At 37.0% G+C, this 25,223-nt stretch overlaps 1 protein-coding gene across 1 annotated transcript in view; it reads left to right on the forward strand.

The window, feature by feature from the left end:
* The window catches only part of PARD3 (par-3 family cell polarity regulator), a 716,596-nt gene that overhangs the window by 471,971 nt on the left and 219,402 nt on the right, over positions 1 to 25,223 (forward strand). Inside the window, 4 exon segments of the mRNA XM_070728743.1 lie at positions 3,779 to 3,967; positions 6,879 to 7,049; positions 17,067 to 17,217; positions 21,982 to 22,171. Coding sequence (XP_070584844.1) covers positions 3,779 to 3,967; positions 6,879 to 7,049; positions 17,067 to 17,217; positions 21,982 to 22,171 — 701 coding nt within the window.

Genomic DNA, 25,223 nt, shown 5'->3' on the forward strand with positions numbered 1-25,223 from the left:
CACATCTCGAGTGGTTTAAAGCAACCATGCTGTTTTATTGTGCTCTATATTTTAAAATATTTTAAAATCATAGTTCTATTGCTTTTCAACTGGTTTCCTTTTAAAAATGCAATAAATTATACAGAAAGAATTTAAAATAAATAAATAAAGTGTTGAATACCAATTCAATTATCAACACTGACAACAGATGTAATTACTCCCAAGTACGTTGACCATCTGTTCAAAGTCAGGTAATGGTAGAATATAAATTTAGTAAATTTTAATTTTAACTTATAGTATGTTTTGCTTTAAATAAATAGCTAAGTGAGATTTTGCAACATTTTTGATTTAAGCCATTGTAATTCTTGATTCTGGTGCAATTGTACAACTTATTCACTATGGCTAAAATGTTAGGTAAGACATCACATATGTTCCAATGTAGCTTTTTCCCATATCTATGTTACCTATGGTACACAATTATATCATTGAATGGTATTTTAAACTATCTTGAAATCCCTGCCTACAGCTACACATTGCCAATACTAATGTTAATATAATTACTATAAATACTGTTTTGTTATATGAAAAGAAAACAGAATCATACCATGTTTTAGACTTTTAGGCCTGATTCTCAAGTAGTATTTATACAGCAGTGAAATCTAGCAGTTTTTGACAGGTTCTGAATAATCAGTAGCCGAAATTTTGAGTAGTTCAGAGAACTGGTAAGAGAAATTTTGAGTAGTTGGGAGAACCAGCAAATACCACCTCTGGCTGGCCCCAGAGTGGGGTGAGAATTGGGATTTTGCAGCATCTTCCCCTGGAGTTGGGTGGAAATGGAGATTTTGCAGTACTCTTCCCCTGTCACGCTACTAAGTTACATCCACTAAGCCAGTGGTCCCCAACGTTTTTTCCACCAGGGACCAGTTTCAGCAAGGCAATTTTTCTATGGCCCGGTGGGGGCGGAAAGGGGTGTGGGGGCGGGATTAAGTATGGGGGTGCTGGTCCTTCACGCCCCTCTTTCCCGCCATCGCCCTGTGGCCGGCAGAACCTGCCTCCCAAACCCTCTTGCCCGGCGGCAGGTGAAGCGCTGGAGGGAGGGGGTCAGGCCGGCCCTCCTGCCTCCCCCCCCAGCCAAAAATGCAAAGGCGTGCCACGGCAGAAGCCAAAAGAGGCTTGAGCCCCTCCCCCCGGTCCTTCCCGCCCCTCTGTCCCGTCCATCGCCCTGTGGCCGGCAGAACCTGCCTCCCGAGGCCTCTTTCCCAGCGGGAGATGAAGCACTGGAGGGAGGGGGCGGCGGCAGGAGGACTGGCAGCTGCTGACTCCACGGACCAGTGCAACATGCCCCGCGGCCCGGTACTGGTCCGCGGCCCGGTGGTTGGGGACCCCTGCACTAAGCTACACCACGTCCACCAAAACACGACCACAGAACTGGTAGCAAAAAAAAAATTGAATTTCACCACTGTACTTATCTCTACTTTTCAATTATTCCTGCTAAAACAGATTGTAAAAATAAATAAATCAATAAATTGTTGCTTAATGCTATTATAAATTAATTGTTATGGTTTGTTTATTCTCCAATTTAAAGATCATAGCATTATGTCATGTATAATCCTCCTCCTGTCTTCTAGTAGTCCCTTAAGATTTTGAAATATTAGCTATGCCCACATCAGAATTCATCCCCTCCAAAAGTATTAGTTTAATTATTATTGCTTACTATATTCCTATTTTTTTTTAAAAAAATAAGAAGTTAAGTCAGTGGACCTGAATATTTAATATATTAATATTTTCTTCTTTAAAAAAAATCATAGTATACGTTTAGGTCAAATCATTGATTTAGGAAGATACTTTATTTAACAATTGGAGATAATTTATTTAATAATTGATGCACAATTTGGGGCAGGATGCAGGAAATCCCTTTTGAAGGAGAATTTTAAAAAAAGCTTTGTTATTTGGTTTACTACTGCCACCTTTCCCCAAATCTCTTTCTGTCTGCACTTGTGCATTCCTATGATCAAGCAGATGGCACATGGATTCAATACAATAAAATTCATAATAGTATTAAGCAACAATTTATTGATTTATTTATTTTTACAATCAGTTTTAGCAGGAATAATTGAAAGGTACAGATAAGTACAGTGGTGAAATCCAATTTTTTTTGCTACCAGTTCTGTGGCCATGGTTTGGTGGACGTGGTGTGGCTTGCTGGATGTGGCTTAGTAGCGAGATAGGGGAAGAGTACTGCAAAATCTCCATTTCCACCCAACTTCAGGGGAAGATGCTGCAAAATGCTGCTCCTTGACCAAAATAATGTTTTGCTTTAGTGGGGGGGGGGGGGGATCATCATTTGTTTCCTTCAGATTTATTTTTGCAAGTAGAGAGTGCAGAAGGGAACTTTCTAGTTCTAATCTTAAATGTGGATGTACTTTTGAATTGAGTTATCACTTTCTATTTTGATCTTAGCAAAGAAAATATATTATATTACAGTGGCAAAGAAGACACATATAAATTTCCTAAATAAACACGTTGATATTAACTAGCAACACCTTAATGGCTACATCTGCACAGTTTCCTCGTTAAGGCAGCAAATCTTGCTCACCAGTCTTATTTTGCTCAAAAGCAAATGTATTCCCATCATGACAATATGTAGAGTATGAGTGTTCAATGTTTAAAATACAGTAGCAAAACAGCATATATCTTATCTTTGTCATGGTAGGTTTGACACCTCTGTCTGTAGGCAGTATTCAGAAGGTGAATATCTATTATTATTTATTTGGATCTAAGGCAGCATGTTGAAAGGAGTTTGTAAAATGAGAACAAGAGTTGTAAAAGGAGAAAAGGCAAAAGAACATTATACTAACAATAGTGTGTTGCATAGAATGTTTCTGGTGCTCAAAGTAAAAGGACTTGCTGATACCTGATTGTATTTTAGGTGTTTTTCCCCCCTTATCATTTCTTGAATAATATTAATAGTCCTAACTGAAAAAGAAGAGCCAGACAAATAACTAATTGATATTTATCCATCTGCTTGCTGTTAACTTTCTTGATGCTTAGAAAACATAGATAGTCAAATGCCAGTATTTCAAAGAACATAAGAACATAAGAACATAAGAAGAGCCGTGCTGAATCGGGTCAAAGTCCCTCGAGTCCAACATTCTGTGTCAAACAGTGGCCCACCAATTGTCCATGGGGATCTTGAGCAGAAAGAGAAGGCAAAACCCTCCCTTTCCCTTGATGCCCAACAAATGGTACTCAAGGGAATCCTGCCTGCCTCAAGCAACAGAGGTGGCACATGGACATCCGTTTCAATAACCACCAATACACTTGGCATCCATGAATCTGTCTAATTCTGCTTTGAAGCTATCAAGGCTGACAGCTGTCATGACTTCTTCTGGAAGTGAATTCCAGGACAAGTGATCCTACAGAACTTTAGGTTTAATGCATCTAATAATAGTTTCCTGTTTGGAAATTAAGCAGTTGTATTTTGTAATAATCCAGAAAGTACCACATTTAAATCCATGTGCATATATTCTCTTTCTCTTACACACACACCAATTTCCTTCTGTGTTTTTAAACACACGGACTGCCACATCTGGTTCTAGGAATTATTTGACGGTGCTGGCAGATGTACCATTATCACAAATTTCCCTACAGAATGTTAATAGAAATTATAATAGTAGTATTATACCGCCACCATTTTTCAAAATACTGTATTATGTAATTGTAGTTAAGAATAATTGCAAACAAGAGGGGGGTTTTTTCTTTAAAAAAAAAAAAGACCATGTTGAATTTTTCCTGATAGCAACCAGAAGAAGAGGATCTTGTTCTTACCGCTGACGGCACCAGAGAATTTCTCACTTTTGAGGTTCCACTTAATGATTCTGGCTCAGCTGGACTTGGCGTCAGTGTGAAAGGTAACCGGTCGAAAGAGAATCACGCAGACCTTGGCATCTTTGTGAAGTCCATTATTAATGGTGGAGCAGCTTCTAAGGCAAGTATATCTCAGACATGTCAGATAATGTTCCATAATCCAACATCTCTTAGGCAAACCGCTATTGATTTTCTGTTATGCACTGTTCCTTCCTCCATTTCCTAGTTTTCCATTTGAATAATTAGTATGATTATGATGAGGATACAGCAAATGCTCTCTTAACTTTGGATGCTGCAAGTAAAATATTACATAGTTTAGGCTTGTGATATGCTCAATAGATAGTATGCTTTTGCTAAAGCAAAAGTGTCAAACGCATGGCGTCACATTGTTGTGATGTATCATGATGACTTTTCTCTGTTTGCTAAATGGGCATGAGGGTGGCTAGTGTATGATGCATATGGCTTGTGGGTGTTGAGTTTGACACCCCAAGCTAAGGGTTTTGATTCAACATAGTTTAATATAATGGGTGGTTCCAATCAAAATATGTAATGGTATGTGGGAAAAGGCAGTTATGGGAATGCTGTCTTGGAAATTCTCAGATGAAAGCCAGCACAGTAAAATGGGCAGGACAGGAGACTCAGAAGGGACCCACCTTAATTGTTTGAGCTGTGGGAGTGGGTGGGAGAATCCTGTTTTGATCAATCTGATTGATTTCACCCTTGTGACGTAGACAGACAGGAAATACAACCTTATAAACCAGTTCTACTTTTTATAAAGCTACATTAATAGAAGGTCTTGCAAGAGATTCTGTCAGCATCTCCTTTTTACACTGTCTATCTACCAGTATAAAACTGTTGCTACAGGGGCTGGATGCCTCTCACACAGGCCACGGCCACCCACAGTTCCACAAATGGGAAAAATTGCAATGAAGAGCATGCAGTATACTACCACTAAGTTCCTGGGTTCCTTGCTGTCACCTGCACCAAGGAGCTTAGTGGCAGCATACTGGATGCCTTAACAAGCCCCTGGTTGGCTCTGCATCCCGAGCTGTGCTTGGAGCAGCAGCATATGAATTTCTGAATGCACAATCTAACCTTCAAGCTGCCAATGCTCAAACTGAGAGATTCATTGCTTTGCTGGTGTATGGACTAAGTGAGCTTTTGTTTCACATCCCCCCCATCCCAATCCAATGTGGTACAGACAACCCAATGGAGGCAGAAAACAGGAAATGTTCCCCTTCTCTCCCTCCTCTCCCAGCCTCCTTTTGCCAGCATGCACTCGGCAGGAAGTCACAATCTTTAGGTGGGCTTTTGTTTTGCCAACCCAAAAGATGGGAGAGATTGGTTTGGAATGGTACATAGGAAATTGCCCAATCTTTGCGGTATCCGTTGTTTGCCAGTGGGCAGGCAATGAAGAAGCATCATTGGCAGGCAAGCGAGCAGGGCTGAGGGGAAGACAACAGGGAAGGCAGGCAAGTGGGCATGGCTTCTCATGGGAGACAGCTGGGCAAGACGTGAAGGAAGACTTACTAGGAAGATATCAAAAAGATCAGCTGGACTACGTATTTGAAGCAAGGAGGAAATCAGACAGCAGCAACAGCTATGCCCCATTGTGACTCTAGCCATCGCCCAAGTTGAGCGAGGCGTGACAAGGAGTGAGTGGGAGGGATGGGACAGCGTGGATAGGGAGGGGCAGGACCAGCCAGTAGCTTAGTTCTCTGAACTGCACAAAAAATTAACAACAAGTTTGTCCAAACTGGCTGAATCCCAGCCCTGCATAACGACAATGTGACGTCACGAGTTTGACACCTATGGTCTACGAAAATCATTCTTGACCTTTATTTCAAGGCAAGAAGGGCCACAAAACGGAAGAAATGTAATGAATTGATTTCATTACGCATGTCAAGTTTGTATTGTGAGTCTACAACTAAGTATTCCTAGCGTATCTTTTTTTCAATTATAGGAAATTATTTGCATCTAAAGGCAAAAAACTGGGTGTGATTCATTTAACCACTTTCTCTTAACAAGGAAAATTTAGATCACAATTGTCCTAAATGTTCTATATTAGAAGATCATCAAGTTATTGGAGATGCAATAAGAACAATTCTTATTAAAATATATGTTTTTGTAATTTTTTTCTCCTCTTTGGACTAAGTTGATGTTTTTGAGATAAGCTCTCAATTGATTCCCCTCTGTCCATTAATTGTTTGTCTGTTTCTGTTCCTTTTCCTCTTCTTTACCAGTCTCCTTATCACTTGTAACTTATTAGTGATATTCCTGATTTTGCAGTTTGTAATCTCAGCAAGCCCTAGGTAATACTTTGGTTTTCAGCATGCTGAGAGCTATGAATTTATGATAACTTACAAGGATAGATGTCACATGAAAAGTTTTATAGGAAACTATTTGCATCTAAAGGCAAAAAAACGGGTGTGATTCATTTAAATACTTTCTCTTAACAAGGAAAATTTGGATCACAATTTCTTAAATGTTATATATTAGAAGATCATCGTTATTGGAGATGCAATAAGAACAATTCTTATTAGAACATACGTTTTTGTAATGTTGCAAAGTTATGTTTTGGTAGGAAGTAATTATGTACATTAATTTGATTTTAAGGGAAACATTCTTATTTAAGTATTCATGCAATAATTTTGAGCATACACGTTATTTTGAACTGTACAGTGGAAGTGGATTCACAGTGTCCTTACTTTTGCCAAGAAATTAATTCTGGAAATTTAAATTTATTATCCCAATTACCCACTGATGTTACTTGCAATTTATGAATGAATACATGCACAATATGCATTCTATTTGGATGAGACTGATAAAACATGGTAATCTTTTATTGAAACTATTATATAAAATTTTTCTTCCTCCCTCACACATACACACACACACACACACACACACACACACACATATATGCATAAAAATTCATAATTTATGTTTTCCCCCCATATTCTACTTTGTTAAATTAATGAAGCCAGAAAAAAAAAACTTTAATAAGTCTCAAATTTCTTTTTACTTGTCAGGATGGAAGGCTCCGAGTGAATGATCAATTAATAGCAGTAAATGGAGAATCATTATTGGCAAAGACAAACCAAGATGCCATGGAAACTTTGCGTAAGTCCATGTCCACCGAGGGAAATAAACGGGGGATGATTCAACTGATTGTTGCAAGACGAGTAAGCAAAGGCAATGAGGTAAGAAAAAGTGTGATTCTACTAAAATATCAGAGGAAGATGTTTATCCCCCAATAATAAGAAATTAAAGTGTGCAAATGAGCGCATTGTTGTTGGTATCTCCAAAAGGAAAGGAATACAGTGGAACCCCGACATAAGAGCTGCTCTACTTACGAGCAACTCGAGATAAGAGCTGGGAGGGGAGAGATATTTTTGTTCTACTTACAAGCCCAAATTCGAGATACGAGCGCCAAGGAGCTGTCTCCTGAAGCCGAACGCTAACTTCCGCGTTCGGCTTCAGGAGACAGCTGCGAAGCGGCGTGCGTGTTTTAAAAGGTTGCAGCCGGCCTGGGGGGCTCGGGGGGTGCTTGCAGCCGGCCTGGGGGTCTCCTGAAGCTGAACGCGGAAGTTAGCTCTTTTTCTTTCTCTCTTTTACCTTCCCTTCCTCTATTTCTTCTTTTCTTTCTCCTTCCCACCTTCTTCCCTCCCTCCCTCCCTTCACTCATTCCTCTCTTACTCTCCCCTTTCATAAGTTTCCTTGCTTCCTTCCTCTGTTCCTGTCCCTTCCCTCTTTCCTTCCTTCCTTCCCACCCTCCGTCCATTCATTCACCCATTCCTCTCTTGATCGCTTAAAGCCGGTCCCTGGTGCAAAAAGGGTTGGGGACCTCTGTCCTACAGGATTGGGTGGCAGAGAAGTTGAACATATGTAAATTTAAAAGTTTAAGAAAGTTTACAAGTTAAGTAAAAGAAACTTCATTATTCATTTATATGTACATGTACATTTCTTCATTAAAAACTTGTCTGTTTGCATAATTTAGACTAACTTTGTGAGTTTTTTGAGGGCTGGAACCAATTAAAATTATTTACATTAATTCCTATGGGGAAAAGTCGTTCGAGATAAGAGCTGCTCGACTTAAGAGCCCAGGTCCGGAACGAATTAAACTCGTATCTCGAGGTACCACTGTATAACATCACTTTTATTGCATTGTCATGGGCTACTATAATGTAAAATAATCTGGATTTCTGGAAGGGAGGGGCTTCATTCCAGATAACAAAGAGACAGCAAACTTAAAAACTTTAAAAACTAAAAATAACGTTGAAAATCATTCATTCTCATTCACACCACAAGTCATACTACACTTGTCGGCCAGGGGTCTAGGGTCTAGTGGTCCCAAGCCTGGCAGCACAGATAGGTCTTTAAACTTTTACAAAAGGCAAGGAGAATGGGGACAGTGTAAATCTCGGAAGGGGGAGCTGATTCCAGAGGGCCGGGGCCTCCACAGAGAAGGCTCTTCCCCTAGGTTCCCGCCAAACAACATTGTCTAGCTGATGGGACTTGGAGAAGGCCAATTCTGTGGGACCTAACCAGTTGCTGGGATTCATGCAGCAGAAGGCAGTCCCGCAGGTATTCTGGCCCGATGCCATGTAGGGCTTTATAGATCATAAACAACATTTTGAATTGAGTCCGAAAACCAATTGGCAGGCAATGCAGACCGTGGAGTTTTGGAGAGATATGTACGTGTCTGGGCAAGCCCGTGACTTCTCGCGCAGCTGCATTCTGCACAATTTGCAGTTTCTGAACTCTCTTCAAAGGTTGCCCCATTAGATAGTTTGGTTAGGAAGAAAAGGCAAGGCTCAAGTCCACAGAAGTACTGAGCGTATCTTTAATGCAGTGGTGAGTTTCAATTTTTTTTACTACCGGTTCTGGGGGGCTCCATGGCTTGCCTTGGTGGACGTGGCAGGGAAAGGCAATTGTAAAATCTCCATTCCCTCCTCACTCCAGGGGAAGGTTATTGCAAAATCCCCCTTTCCTCCCAATCAGCTGAAACTCGGAAAGCAGAGAATAGATGCAGACAGGACCAGTCAGAGGTGGTATTTACCGCTTCCCCAAACTACTCAATATTTCTGCTACTGGTTTACCAGAACTGCTGAAACACACCTCTGCTTTAATGATTTTGCTTCGGTTTGGCAAGATTTCTCACTATAAATGAGAAACAAAAAGGAAATACTTAGAAGTAAGTCTACATATGCTTCTGGGTTCTGACAGCGGGTCTCAGGAATACGCATTTTTGTCTGGAAAATTATGCTAAATTTATGAACTTATGCTTTATGAGAATATTTAGAAACATTAAAATTAGTCAAGTCTAAATAATAGAAGAGTGGAGCTTATGCACTTAGCCAAAGAGTGGGGCTTATGCATTTAGCCAAAGATTTAGAAGATTATATTCAAAGAAAGTTTGTCTAAAATAAATGGAACTAGCAGATGAATACTATTAATTTCAATAGTTTGACTATTTTCTCCTTATAATTCAAGAACTGTATTTCGGAAATACAGTGTTTGATATTTTACCCCTTGAAAGATTTTGAATATACCTTCTGTAAAAATGAAGTAGATTTCATATATACTTCAGCATGGGTAAAAAGATTCTTTGATGTTTTAGTTCAGGTTTCATCACCTCCAGCAACATGGACCAAGTTAGTAGATTATGATATTAATCTTCAAAACCTACAGATATTTTACCAGTTTGATAGAAATACACTTCTGTTAGCTAAAGAGCAGAGTTTCAGAATATATTGTTAAACCACATTTAAAGGGGTTGTTTTTTTATTTTTAATGGCATGATTTTGCAAATATGATACAACAGAAATTTTAGCTTTGTAGTGTAACTTGAATAATGCAAAATTAAGGGATATATATACAGCAAAAACATGTGATATATATATATATATATATTCTCCAAAACCTCTTATTGTTATTATAGACCTTTGCACACTTTAGCGTAGGATTATCTAATTCACTGTATACTTTCACAATAGTAAACATTTCTACTATTGTACTTTATATGCTGATGAAGATACATATATTGGTATCAAATATTCTAGGAAACGTATCATTGAAAGAAACATTCATGTCCTGGATTAATCTGCATATAGTTCAATGCATTTTCTCAAGGCCTAGATATTTTACTACTTGCAGAGAATCAATAAACGGCAAAAGAATTATCAAGATTTGACTCAATTTATCACAAATATTTTTTCAATTTTGATTACAATAGTGATTTGCAAACCAAGTTTTGTTCAGACTTATCCTAAAACAAGATGGCAAGTAATATATTTTATTTTATATAAAAAAGTTCTGCCCTTTCATAAAACCAGAAAATTGTTGCTTGAGCTTCTTACCTTATTTCTCTAGTGCTCAGCCGTTTTGCAATAGCCCAAAGAGGGTTTTCAGTGAGGAACTTATACTTTGTGCCAAAAATTCTAGCTAGGCTCTATTTAATTTAGGGCATATGAATAAAATATTTGAGATCTGAAATATAGCAATGTAGAAACTGCTTTAAGTTAGTCTGCATTATTAAGAGAGAAGCAATATATTTTCTCGGGGCATCAAAACATAGAAAATAATGAGTCTCAGCAAGGTTCTACAACTATAACATGAAAGATTATGTTATACTCATTCACATACACATTCTGAATCCCAAATGCTATAATTTTGTAAGCCTAGTCTTGAATCATGAGGAAATCTTGCAATTATGCAACTGGAGGTGAAATTTCATTTTGAGAAACCAACCTAGCTCTTGAGAAACTAAAAATTCCATTTTCTGTGTTTAACCGAAGAGCTACTTTTTCTTTTATAGTAATCATATTACTTATATTACTAAGTCTGAGATTTAAATTGAAACATTTGTGATTAAATATTGTGATAAAAGGATAAAAACTCTTAAGGGAGGATTATAGATCTTTTCTATACCATATATTATTTTCACAAAAATCTTTTCAAATTATGAAGAGAATGCCAAAGAAAGTTAATTTGCTGTAAATCAGGGGAGTCAAATTTAATTTCATTGAATGCCATATCAGGGTTGTGTTTGACCTTGGAGGGCCAAGGTGGGCATGGTTGCGGGTGGCTGTGGCCATGGTGTCATGGTCAGCTCAACATGACTCATATCGGGGGCACCTGTGGTGGTGAAGTGCTTAAAATAGGACTTCCCTCAGACCCTCACTCACTCTCCTTATAATCTGCATCTTTCTCTCCTTCCCTTCTTTTTCCCTTTCTGTTCATTCTTATTTCTTCTTCCTTTCCATCTTTCCTTCTTTTTATTTTTCTTTCCTTTTTCTTTTTCTCCTATACTATCCCTTCCTGTATGCTCAAATACATTTCTCCTTTTGTTTTGTTTTTAGCTTGTGGGGGGCTGAATGCAGCCCCCATGAATTCCATTTTTTCTGGAACACCCTGCAGACCAGTTGTAAGCACCCAGATCTGGCTCATGGACCTTGAGTTAGATACCCCTGCCCTAAATGAATGAATAAAGGTTGATAATATTTCAAATGAACATAAGAACATAAGAAGAGCCATGCTAAATCAGGCCAAAGCCCATTGAGTCCAGCATTCTGTGTCACACAGTGGCCCACCAATTGTACATGGTGACCTTGAGTAGAAAGAGAATGCAAGACCGTCTCTTTCCCTTGATCCCCAACAAATGGTACTCAAGGGAATCCTGCCTGCCTCAACCAACAGAGGCGGCACATGGACATCCGTTTGAATAACCACTGATACACTTGGCATCCATGAATCTGTCTAATCCTGCCTTGAAGCTATCAAGGCTGACATCTGTCACGACCTCTTCTGGAAGTGAATTCCATAAACCAATGACCTCTGGGTGAAGCAATATTTCCCTTTATTTGTCCTTGCTTTCTTACCTATGAGCTTTAGGGAGTGCCCCTTCATCCTAGTATTGTGTGAGATAGAAAAAAGATTTTTTTTCTCTATCCACCTTTTCTAGCCCATGCGTGTTTTTATACACTTTGATCAAGTCCCCTCTTAAACGCCATCTTTCAAGGCTGAAGAGACCAAGGTGTTGCAACCTGGTTTCATAAGGGAGGTGCTCCATTTCCTTGATCATTCTCGTTGCCCTTCTTTACACTTTTTCCAGTTCCATTATATCCTTTTTGAGGTGCGGTGACCAGAACTGTACACAGTACTCCAAGTGTGGTCTCACTATCGATTTGTACAGAGGCAATACAACACTTGCTGACCTAGTTTCGATTCTCTTCCAAAGAAATGGTTCTTTGTTTCACTGTTTGCTTGTACTATTCACTATTGCTTGTGCCTCGTAAAATTATTTTAAATTTCCTAGCTTTGATTCTGAAAATCCAAATGAGGTTAGTCAAGTGGCATCTAGAGTGACCATTGCTGATACATTTTTATTCCATGTTTTCTTTCACAACTTATTTGTTTGTCAATGTTTATGGATTTCATCCTGCTAATCATTCGACAAATGCTAATTAAGATGAATTAAAATGAAGCTAATAGAAAATGTAATATTTTTGCACGAACTATTTTTACCAGGAATGCATTTTCTTATATTTCATTAATAGAACCTCCTGGCAGGGACATTGTTGAAATGTCTTTGGCTGCTTTAATATTTTTTCAGATAAGGAAACTAGTTACAGGTGGAACAGGTATTGTTTGTCAAGTACCCTGCATTTTTCAAGCAGATTTCTCTTACCTGGATGATAAAAGAGCACAGAGCAAAGTCCTGTTTCCTTTTTAAAGTATGGCACTGCCTCTATAAGGACCAAAGAAAAGTTCTCTGTTGTGAACAACAAGCTTTTACCAGCCTGGTAAAGTGGCATTCAAGTAGCATTCAAGTGGCTGAGAATGCAGCTGTGATTGAGGCTGTATTGGTTGCTAGTTCTCATAGCTTGAAAAGAACAGAAGGCAACAGCACTTAAAGTAGACTCTTAGATGCTTCCATAAAACAATGGTGTATGTATAAGCTTTATAAGTAAGAAATTAATGTTTTAAGATATCAAAACACTTAAAAATACCATATAAATGATTTGTTGCCCATTCAGAAAATAGGTAGATTTTTGTTGTATAAGTTTGAAGCTACCTTATGTCTTCCTAGAAACATAAATCATATTTAGGCTAATGTTAAAACATAAATTGATCTCATCTGTGCAGTAGACTTTAGTTCCTGGTTATCATGAACAGCATTTCACAATTGTAATATCTTAATTTTTTTTAAATTTGCTTTTGTGTCTTTTACATCAGAAGTGTTGAATGTTGTTTAATTCCTTTTCAGCAGAGCTGTCAATTATAATCTACAATTTAGAGCAGGAAAGAAACTAGAGAAAATAAATATTCAGTTTACAATATGAAGTTCAATTGAGTCTAATCCACATTGCATGGCAAGTTCATTATTTTCTCACAATCTGACATGCCTGCTAGTATGTTCAGCCTTCATTGCAGCAATCCCCCCCCCCCCAGGTCTAATCAAACTAGAAAAGACAAGGCTACCATTAAGAACTTCATTAAAAATATCAATCGGGGGTTCCCAACCCCTGGTCTATGGACTGGCTTGAAACCCCATCCATGCATGTGAAGGATCCAGACAGTGTACAAACCATGCCCTCCCCGTCTGGGGAAAATACATCCTCCACAGAATTGACCCCTGACCCCTAAAAAGTTTGGGGCTGCTGGAATAAATGTAACTTTGTACAGAAATAATACATGCTATATTTCTCTAATTGTTCTGACCCAGACCTGCCCACAGTATAAAGCTACTTCCCCCTTACTATAGCCCTGCTTCAATTACCTGCTAGGAAATACAGTATTGCTACATAAAATATATTTTGTGGCAATCCTTTGAGAGTCCTGCTTCAGAAGGTGCAGAAACGTATAGAAAGTATTTCCTATTTAAATTATTAGAATAGCCATATCTTTTTCTACTTTGTGTCCCTGTTTTGGAAGCCACACCTACTAGACTTGTGTGTGTTGCTTCTGCATCAATGATAAAAATGTGGTGTGAAATACTGCATGTGCATATATGCAAGGATAATTGAAGGTAGCTGAAGCAGTAGCACACCTCTAGAAAAATTATGGTGGCAGTAGAGGGATTCATATAAACTATGTTTTATCTTTTAAAGAAAACAAAATTCAAAAATTGCACAATCCTAAACAATATTTTCGACACAAAGTTTACAAAAGAAGTCAGTGCAGGATTTTTGAAGAGTCAGAGTAAAACACTATATATATAATTTTATAATAAGATTATGAATACATGAAATGGATACGAATAAAAGGGAACATTAGGACAGGGAAGGTATGCATGCTGGTGGGCTTATGCACGCCCCTTAAGACTTAGCAATGTGTGAGGTCTAAAGTAGACAATCTAAGGTTAAAGCGTGTGGGGAAGAAACCAAAAAGTCAGGTATTACATTTCAAGCATTGACAATTCTGTTACTGAAGTTGTATTTTCTGTAATTATGTTTGGAGCGGTTTACCATATATATATATATCTATTGTGTGCTCTTGTATTGTTGTGGTTGAACCTGAAGTATTTATTGACAGAAAGGACAATGTAGCAGATGATTTTGTGTGCTATGTTTAGGGGACAAAAGAAGGTGAAGTTCTAAGTTTTCTGAGCCCAAAAATTCTGTTATGAGCAGAGGAATGGAGAACTCTTGTCATGAAATATCTCTGGACTTATTCGATTGTATTAATGTCCAATATGCGGGTTCTAGAATTGGTTTAGGAAAAGTTTTGTATGCCTTAGTTAGCAGTCCAATATTACTGGAGAAGAAGCTACAGAAGATTAGGTTAACAACTCAATGCTTTTTTGGTAATACAGTTACAGTGAGCTCTGACACTTAGATCATTTGAGATGAGTACTTCAAGATCTTTGACAGAGTGATGGTCATCTACTAGTTCATATCCATCTAGCTTATATTTTGTGTTCTGATTTTTTTTCTAATGCGAAGACAGAGCATTTAGCAATTTGCTGTTTGAGATTTGGAATTGCCAATTGTTTGACGATTCTGACACGTAATCAAGGTCTTTTTACAGGGTAGCAGCATTGTCGGTGACGTTAAATAGTTTTACATCATCAGCAAAGAGAATGCATATAATATATAATATAATTGCAAAAGTCATTTACGTAAAGTATAAAGAGAGGGGATCCTATAACGCTACCTTGAGGGACACCACTGTTAACAGGTGCAGGGTTTGATAAGGCATTTGACTACTTATTGCCTGTTTGATAGGAATGTAGCTATCTACTTATGCAGCAATACGGAAATGCCATAAGATTTTAGTTTTAGAAGTAGTTTGTCATTTATCACTGAATCAAAGGCTTTACAGAAGTCTACATAAATTGTGTCTATTGCTTTATTCTGGTCAAGTTGTGAAGTCCATATGTTTTTGGGATGCAAAAGTTGCAGATAGCAGGACATTTTTTTTTTATGAAGCCAAATTTCTTGTTAGAGAGTAGATTGTTAGTTTCTAAGTACAGAGTAGTGAATTGGTTTATGATTGATTCCATGACTTTGCAGCTGATGCAAAACAATGAGATTGGTCTGTAATTCTCAACGAGGGTGGGGTCACCCTTTTTGAAGATAGGGATGACCATGGCTTGTGACCATAAATTAGGTAAGGAACTGGTTCTGAAAGATATTTTGTAGATTATGCTAAGTGGTTCTGCTATGACAGTTGAGAGCTTTTTTTTAAGGAAATAGGCACACAATTCATCACAGCCAATTGATAGACATGGTTTTTAAGGGCATCCTCTGTAGTAGGGCACATGTAGTAGATCGTTCTGATTAGTTTTGGTACAATTTGGAAATGAGGGGCCTGAGCCCTTGCTGTTTACAAAGATTGAACTGAAGAACGTGTTGAAAAGGTTGACCTTAATGGTTTCCATTTAGTCCAAAACTGATAACAAATCTTCTGTGCTTACATTCATTTGCCCATGCTGTACATTCTGTGCTTAGCTTGAATCCATGCGGCCCTTTCTTTTGTTATTCCGCGTGCACAAACTATTGATCTTGTAAAGAACTGTCATGATTTATTTCATGATGTCTTATTAAAATGCATGGTATAAATATTAGTTGACTTTCAATTGGTTAGCTTTTAACTGTAAAGAATTATTTAGATTTTGAGTGAAATTCAATCTTTTTAATAGTATGAAGTGATAAGTGCTAAGCATAATTAGGGTTAGCGCTGATCCAAATCTTAACCATATTTATGCTTTTCAAATGATAATGCCTGTGGGGTATGTGACCCTGTTGTTCACACTGTCATGCATTTAAAATCACAATTGTAATATTAACATGTAGTATGCAGGCAATTAGGATGGCAAAACAGTGAAAGAAGTGGTTTTATTATCACCTCTTCCACAATTAATATTGCTATGTATTCTCTTTTCTCCATCTTTAAAACATGCGGACTTGTAGCTTCCTGCTGGGCAAGGATCTTTGAAAAATGCTTGTAAGGGGTGGGGGAAAGAGAAACAAAATTCAGATGTGGGAATACAACACAAATGGTAGATATACTAGCCAGATTCTGAAAAATTGTCAGTTTAAGGATCAGAAATACTAACAATTCCTATGGCCATTTACTTTGCTCCTACAAAGCCAAATGACTGAATTTACTTTCAGTAGAAAACCATAGTAATTTGAAATAATAATGGAGTTTTTATTTGTCCAGGTTGACACCTATGTTCTTGTGCAATGATTGCATATTAAAGTATATTGCTTCACTAGAAAAACACTCTGAAGTCAGATTTCTAATTACGACCAGAGAGATTATATTTTATTCTGATAGTTACAGAGGAAAAAGTCTTCCTTTTTCTCTTCAGGAGCCTGTGGGTTGGTACCCTGACAAGCTCTCATTTTACAAAAGGAAAAATGAGGCCAAAATGCAGGAAGTGTTTTACAGGTCAGCTATAAATTAAAATATAACAGTTTGTTATATTTATTTGTTATCTAAAGACAGAGTCTAACAAAACCCTGTAGAAAATGGGTGTGCCAAGTGTCTGGACTGGATGGTTGGTCAATAGGTTGGACTATTAAGGCAAATAATTGAAATGCAGGTTGAGAATTTATTTATTTATTAGATTTGTATGCCGCCCCTCTCCGTAGACTCAATTCCTAGCTTATTTCATATCCAGCCATTTCCAAGCCTAAAATGCTTTGTTTGGTTTCATCTTGCTGTGAAATGAGACTTCCGTAATGATTCCCCCCGTTTTCCTGCAGCTGGAATCACCTGGGAGTCTTCTGGGACCAGAGCTGCCCATTGAGACTGTAATGGATGACCGGGAGCGTAGGATCTCCCATTCACTCTACAGTGGGGTTGAAGGTCTCAATGAATCACCCACCAGAAATGCAGCCCTGAGTAGACTAATGGGTAAGTCAACTATACTTGGTTATATTGTGCTAGGTTATCAACCAGTTCATAGGGTCTCGCAAATAGATTGTTTGTGCTTTTCTCTATCTCTGTCTCTCTGTGTCTTTCTCTCTGTATGTCTGTCGGTCTCTTTCTCTCTCTCTCCCCATTTCTCTCTGTCGTCCCCTTCTCCCTCTTCCTTCCCCTTCTTTCCCTACACCTTGTGTTTGTTTGTGTGTCTTGCTGAGTAGGCAGCAGGGATCACAAGCCAGTAATTTAAAAGGTTGCTTTTCTCCCTTCCCAACTTTTCTTTGAAGAAAATCAATATATTGATTAAATAATTGTCTGACCACAGTACCAATGATAAACCTGATAACTTTTTTTAATATATGAGGTTGGAGACAGACTTTATGCTATTTTAGGAGAATCTGCCCAATCTAGCTTCATTAACTATAAATTCAATGAAATCTATAATGATCAAGGAAGTACCACTGAAGTTTAAGTTTTGACTTTACTTTTCCATAACTCTATATGGTAATGTGAACCTTATCCATTTTGAACTTTGGATGGAGTTTGTTTAAGAACATACTTTAAAAGTCACACGGGATCTGAAAATGCTAATTTTGTGCATTCTTTTGTGAATCCTCATGTATTCTGCTCTTTGTGGAATCACCAATGGATGTTTTTTCTTTGCTTGTAGCAATTTATAAGTGTTGTGTTTAGAAGAGTTGGGGGAATGTTGATATTTACTTAGAGATCCATTTCATTAAAAATGCTTGCATATCAAAACACTTTTATTTAAAAAAATATTCTGCAGAAGATTTAGTTCATATGGAATATCAATTATTATTTTTTGTTTACTGTGGTTAAATAGTAAAATTTCATGACTTTTTTCAAATGTTTATCCATCAATCTCCAAAGAAAAATCTCGGGTCTCAATTGTATGCAATCTTTAAAGTCCTCTGTATATAGTTTAATCTTAATTTACATATACAGAAAGCATGATAAGTCACAAAAATATATGTGGACACAACCTGAACTATTGTAATGATAGCAAGGTCTCAATATGGCACTCAATATCCTCACTGACCTTAAGTTTATCATACCACAAATATCTATGCCATCCAAATCTCACACACTGTCCTTCTAATCTTAAAAGCCTTCTTTTCTCAGGCATCATCCATTCTTTTCATCTATACCAAGCAATGGACTACAAAATACCATTTCAAAATACCATTTCAGATTAGGTAAAAACACCTACTCCTTGGGGGTCTTTTGGGGGGGGGGGTGTCTTCTAGTCCAATTCTTTGCTCAAGCAGGAAATCCTGAACCATGTCATACAAATGGTTGTTCACTCTCTCTTGAAAACCTCCAGTGTTGGAACATCCACAACCTCTGGAGGAAAGTTGTTCCATTGATTAATTGTTCTAACTGTCAGGAAATTTCTCCTTAATTCTAGGTTGCTTTTCTACTTGATTAGTTTCCATCCATTGCTTCTTGTTCTACCCTCAGGTGCTTTGGAGAATAGACTGACTTGTTTATTAATCCTGAAGCTTGCTAATGCACCAAATTCTCTTAATTTGCCCATTAATATTTATAAGTGGAAAAATGTATCTCAGGAACTCAGTTCAACATTATGGTGGGATTATCTGTTCCTTACAGCAACTTTGTGATGTCATGCAATGCCAAAAACAAAGCTCCTAAAATAAATAAATAAATTTCATATACATTCATTTCAATTCCAACATAGTCATTCTGTTACTGATGAAAAATCAGAACGCCTTCTAGTAGCTTTCTGGCTTATCCATTTAGTCTTGTAGATAGGCAATCCCAGTTTTTGTAGAGTACATGTGTAGCATTGCTGTTCATACTTTATGTAAGGAGTGCACAAACACTGCTCCTGCAAAGAAGTTCACACTCAAGTTTGAAAAGGCAGACAAGTTTGAGTTGCATTTAAAGGCCTTCCAGCAGTGCTTCTTGGAAAGACATCTCTCTCCAAAGGAGAGAGAAGGCCTCATTTGAGGCTACATGAACACGATCAGAAGGTGATGGACAGCGGTGTTTCCACTTACCTTCTTTACCAGTTTGAATCACGACAGAAGTGTTTTGATCTCACGTGCATCCTGGCACATCGTGCAAATAGCCCTCTGTGCCTTTGCAGAAGCCTATTCGCATGCACAGATGGTTCTTTGCCAGCTATGTCAATCAGAGAACCAGTTTAGGAGCATGGACAACTGGCCATCGCTATCACTTCAATAAGTAGGTGTAAATTTCCGCCACTGGTAAGGGTGAACTGGTCTGATCTGGCAGCAGCCCACCACTGGTTATTGATCACATTAGCACCATGGAACAGAAATCTCTCCTTTCCTCACTTCTTGGTATGGGAATAAACCTCTGTTTTAGTTTAATCACAGTCAAACCCTATGTGCAAATTTTGTTGTAACAAGCTGATTTCTTAAGCTAATTTGAACTTGGCCTTGGTGAACAAACTGTAGTTAAGATTAGCCAGTTTGAAATGCTTGAGCTCAACAAGAGAAATTAATTGTAAAAGGGGGGGGAGCTGTTTAATGATGTCTGCACACCCACATACACAAAAGAGGAGGAGGAGAAGGTGAGAAAGAGAAAAGAAAAATTCTTCTTGTAAATCAATGATTCTCAACCTTTCTAATGACCCCTCATGTTGTGGTGACCCACAACCATACGTATAGTGTCAGTTCTCCCAACAGAGCTTTAAGCTGATTGGCAGAAAGGTCAGAGAGACACCCCCACTGTAAACGCCTGATTGGTTGGATTTTAAAAATATGTTCCAATGCACCAGAATAGAAGCTTTAGTTTGTAATACCTTGGAAAATTTGTCTTTTCCCATGGTCTTAGGAGACCCCTATGAAATGATTGTTTGGCCCCCAAAGGGGTCCTGACCCCCAGGTTGAGAATTTTTCACAAATCGGTAAAAAGAATATGTGAGAAAATATTTTGAAATTCTTGTTTGTCAATTCTTTACATCTGTGATTCATTTTTAATTTTTTCTCTTGCATTGTTATTTATTCACCCATTATTATATTTCTTAATTTATATTATTATTTATTGTTTTATCATAAAAGTATTTTTAAAATTACAGTCTTATCCAGCTATGATCTTACAGGTACTATGCTGAAAGCAGATAAATTAAAGACCTGTATCCCCCCCCCCCAAAAAAAGGGAGCTTGTACTTTTATCAAATTGGCATCAATGGGCTTAAGCTGATTAAGCCCATTGATTATTTTCAATAATATATACTGGGCCTTTAGTGATTCTTTTTCATTGGGCTTTCTTTTTCGGATTAACCTGAAGAAGGTTCTTCTTTAACTCCATGTTTCAATCTACTGAAAAAGAAATGCATTTACTTTCAGTTTTTAGTTTATCTACTAAAAAAATCATCATTCAGACTTATTGAAATATTAAGAAGTACACAGAAAATCTAGGCATAGCACTGAATTACTTCTGCCTCTCAACCTTGGATGTCATGATCCGTAAAATGCCACAAGGTTATTCAGTTTCACATTCAATTCTTTGGAGATATTATTAGCCATAAAGTTAACAATCTTGTAGGCATTATGTTTGAAAAGAAGTGGATTTCTAGGCTCAACATTAACCTGTCAATCAAAAAAGCTTTTGCTGAGAAAAGAATTAGCTGCTATGCAAACTTGAGTACATTCATTTCAGCTTGACAGTAGGGGATGTCAGTGGAGTACCCTTCTTCTTCTCCCTCTTCCTCCACTTCCCCCTTCTCATCTTCCTCTTCTTCATTGTATCATCATCATCATCACCATTATTATCATCATCATCATCATTATTATTATCATCATCATTTTACCGTTAAAACTTTACTGGATAACCATATTGCTTCTGACTCTGAAGTTCCCAGAACTGCTTTTTGATTAGCTAACCTAAGATTTGATTAGGATAAGCTAAACAAAGAAAATTTAATATCATCCTAAATTAGTGGATTTCTTTACATCAGTTGAATATTTTAAACCGAAATTCTTCATTAGTATGCCAGGATTTGAGCTGTCAGTCAGGTTTGGAGAATATGAATTCTACATCTGAAAGGTTTTTCCCACTCTGTTTAACTAATCTTCTAAATCATGTTGATTGTCCTGTAGACATTAGGTAAGAAGTTGATTTAGAGATAAGGAAGCCTTTAAGATTAATTCCAGCACCATAAATTCACTTAGTAGTTAGGAAAGTTTTTCACTTTCAGTTTTATCTTTGATATCAAACAATAATATAAAATATATGTTAAATATACTGCACATTTGAACATTTCATGCAGATGGTAATAATAATTACTCCAAGAAAGGAAAGAAAAGCAGAGAGAAAAGACACACAATGATGACTCATTGTACGTAAATGCCTAATAAGATACTATAAGCCAAAGGTGAAGACAGGTCTATTTTTGGTGTTGGAGATTTTTCTAGGCACTTTTTTTTCCTAGGCATTTTTTAATATGTAATTTATTATGTCAATAAACATTTAGAACTTTGAAATCCATGCCTAGAAAGACTATTTCCAATGAAGACTTATATCAAAATAAATGCCACTGGAATTACATAGCTTTTTACTAATATATTTTAAAATGTTGCCCTGATTCAAGTCAATGTTGACAATGGAAGTTCACTGAAAGACTTTGGGTTAATTGTTTAAGTCCAACTTTAGCCACAAACTTGTTATCCAAAAGCAATTTGAGGAGGGAATACTATGTTACAAATCTAATGAATAAAATAATTTTTCATCCATTTTCTGCAGGTAAATACCAACTTTCTCCAACAGTGAACATGCCCCCAGATGATATGGTAATGATAGAAGATGATAGACTACCTGTACTACCTCCATATCTTTCAGACCAATCATCTTCCAGTTCTCATGATGATGTAGGCTTTGCAACTATGGATGCTGGAGCTTGGAGTAAACCAATAGTGAATGAATCAGCAGAATGGTAAATATTGTGTTTATTTGTATAGTTATTTCACTTTACTCTTTACTTCATTGGTTTTGTCATTGAAATAGAAGCAGAACTATTCTTCAACACCTATGGATATTCTCAATTATCCAGCTGTTGCTTGTCTCAAAGTCCTTTTTCCAAAAGGCAATTGGACTTTCTTGGTTTTTCTCTTTGAAAACATTTCACTTCTCACCAAAGAAGCTTTTTCAGTTCTAAAGAATACTCTTCCTATCTCTTGTCCCTGTCAAGCCATCTATGAACTTAGTGGGGAAAGCAAATTCCGTATTATTATGGCATGGAATTTCATAACAGCATTTTAGAATGGGGGCAGCAATTATTGCTTGGGTCTTCTTCTTTCTTCTTACTTCCTAATTTTTAAATCTTTTTTTTAACACAATCTTTACTAATTGCAATAATTTGTATGTGTGGTAATTATCTTCAGCAATAAGCAAAATACTAGGCTTGTGGTGATAATTAACACAAATATGAATGTTTTCCAAACTTTCATATCCTCCTGAGCTTGATATAATAGTGTCAGCAATATCTTAATAACTATTACACACAGCAAGAATCTATGTTTGGCTTTGTCAGCTATTTGTTAGACACACATGTGTACCATGTGCACTGGTATTCAGTCATATTAATTTTACTGTTACTCTGTCTTTGAAAAAGCTTTCAGTCGTTAGGTTAAAAGCCATTATTTCCTTTATTTCACTCCATATTTCATGCCGAACATAATTTTTTTAAAAGTTGAAACCAGTTCTCATACTATCTCCATTTGTTGTTGGCATAGAATTTTATTTTACTTTCACATTTTACAATCCCCCAATGAGAAAAAGAAAGAATGATTGACTTTAGACTTACAGTACTTTTGTTCCTATAACTGCCTTTATGCATGCCCTTTCAAAGGCTCAAAGAGAGTAATGCAATTGCAAACAGGACAGATCTGTTTGGATCCTTATTTCTGTTGACTGCATTCTATTTGTTAAAAGGGAACCCACTAAAATAAAATAAACAGCAGCCAAGGATAGTTTCTGTATTAATTTCCTGCTGGTGATGGACAAAGGAAGGATTGTAAAATGAAGATGTTTTTTGTGAGTTTGCTTCAAAGTACCAAGGGGTTGAGGTAAAGAAAATGAAAGAAGGGTTATCCAAACAAGAATGGCAGCTGTTCAGAATCATGGCTGGAAATATATGCATTTTCCCAGCCTGAAAGTATCTCCTTAATCCTTTACAAAAATGTTATGAAAACAAGAGATAATGAAGTAGGATTAATATGTGGAATTTTAATAATACTGAGGGTCATAACAGTTACATTCTTTAAAGAATCCAATTCTTTGTTAGTATATTCTGCTGCCAGTTGATTCTAGAAATAATAATAATAATAATAATAATCATGATAATAATAATAATAATAATAATAATAATTATTATTATTATTATTATTATTATATAATGAATAATATTTATAATTATATAATAAATAATAATCTTCAATGGAATGTTCTATTCCAAACAGGATTGAACAACTACTCTATGATCATCTGATTGACCAAATGTATGCATCAGAATTTGATTTGAATTAAATTGATACTGCTACAGAGTTTGATACAATTTGGTTAAAATGTGGATGGTTTTTTTTTAATGGATATATTTTGTTTTAGATCTTCCTAAAACATTCATACATTGTTCCTTCTAAATACTAGTGAGCAACAAACTCAATAATGAATATCCATGGACTATAAGTCTGATAATATTTGAAGTTCAACAATGCCTGAAAGACTGGGTAATATAAAGGGCACAATAAAGGGCAAAACACATTTTACATTGATTTCTGTTTACCAGTTCAGGATCAAAGTAGCACTTAGACTTATATACTGTCCCATAGTGATTTACAGCATTGTTTGGCTGACCTACAAATCTCAACATATTACCTCCACCGGTTTGGGTCCTCATTTTAATGACTTCAGAAGCATGGAAAGCTGAGTCAACCGTAAGCCAGTTAGGATCAAACTCCTAGCAGTGGACAGAGTTAGGTAGCAGTACTAATGAACAGTACTGTATTCTGACCACTGTGATATTTATGTCTCTTCAATAATGCAACACACCATCACATGCTATCCAGCAAGTCAGTTCTGATTGAGAGTACAGTGGTACCTCTACTAAAGAACGTCTCTACTTAAGAACTTTTCTAGATAAGAACTGGGTGTTCAAGATTTTTTTTGCCTCTTCTTAAGAACCATTTTCTACTTAAGAACCCGAACCCAGAAAAATTTCCCTGAAAATTTGAGAGCGGCACAAAGGCCAGCCAGTTTCCTGCCATTCCCCCAGGGTTTCTCTCTCTGGCACAGTGTATGGTAGGCAGCCTCGTGCCGGGTGTATGGGAGACACGTGCTCCTCCTCGCCGCCTCAGAGTCCCTCTTTTTTTTAAGCCTTAAAGTTTTGGATTCTTTTGTTTCCCCTCCCCTCACCTTCTTTCTTCAGCAGCAATTGTCCTCCCAAATTCCAAGCTTTTATTTCTTTCCTAATGGGTTTGCACACATTATTTGCTTTTATTCCTATGGGAAAAATTGCTTCTACTTACAAACTTTTCTACTTAAGAACCTGGTCACGGAACAAATTAAGTTCTTAAGTAGAGGTACCATTGTATATATTTGTGGAAAATCTTAACCTACAAAGTAGAAACTTATTCTTTCCATATGGATGAGAATTTCAGTCTGAAGAGATTGAATTTTGAATTTCTATTTCATCATTCACATTCTTTATCTTCCTTTCAGCAGAAAAACTAAAAAAAACCCCACATTTCCAGGACAGTTTATGAGTTAGAAATTAATCTGACCCTTAGAACACTTTAAGATTTTTTTGAAATCTGAATTGAAACGTCCCGAGTCTTCGGAGAGGGGCGGCATACAAATCTAATAAATTGAATTGAATTGAATGCTAATAATTCTATATTCATGGGGATAAAGTAAAATTAAACAATAAAAGAAAATTTAAAATAGTAAATTAAAATTAAAATAATAAAGTGAAATATTCTCTCATGATT

The sequence above is a fragment of the Erythrolamprus reginae genome, chromosome Z (genome assembly GCF_031021105.1).
Source record: "Erythrolamprus reginae isolate rEryReg1 chromosome Z, rEryReg1.hap1, whole genome shotgun sequence".
Taxonomy (NCBI): domain Eukaryota; kingdom Metazoa; phylum Chordata; class Lepidosauria; order Squamata; family Dipsadidae; genus Erythrolamprus; species Erythrolamprus reginae.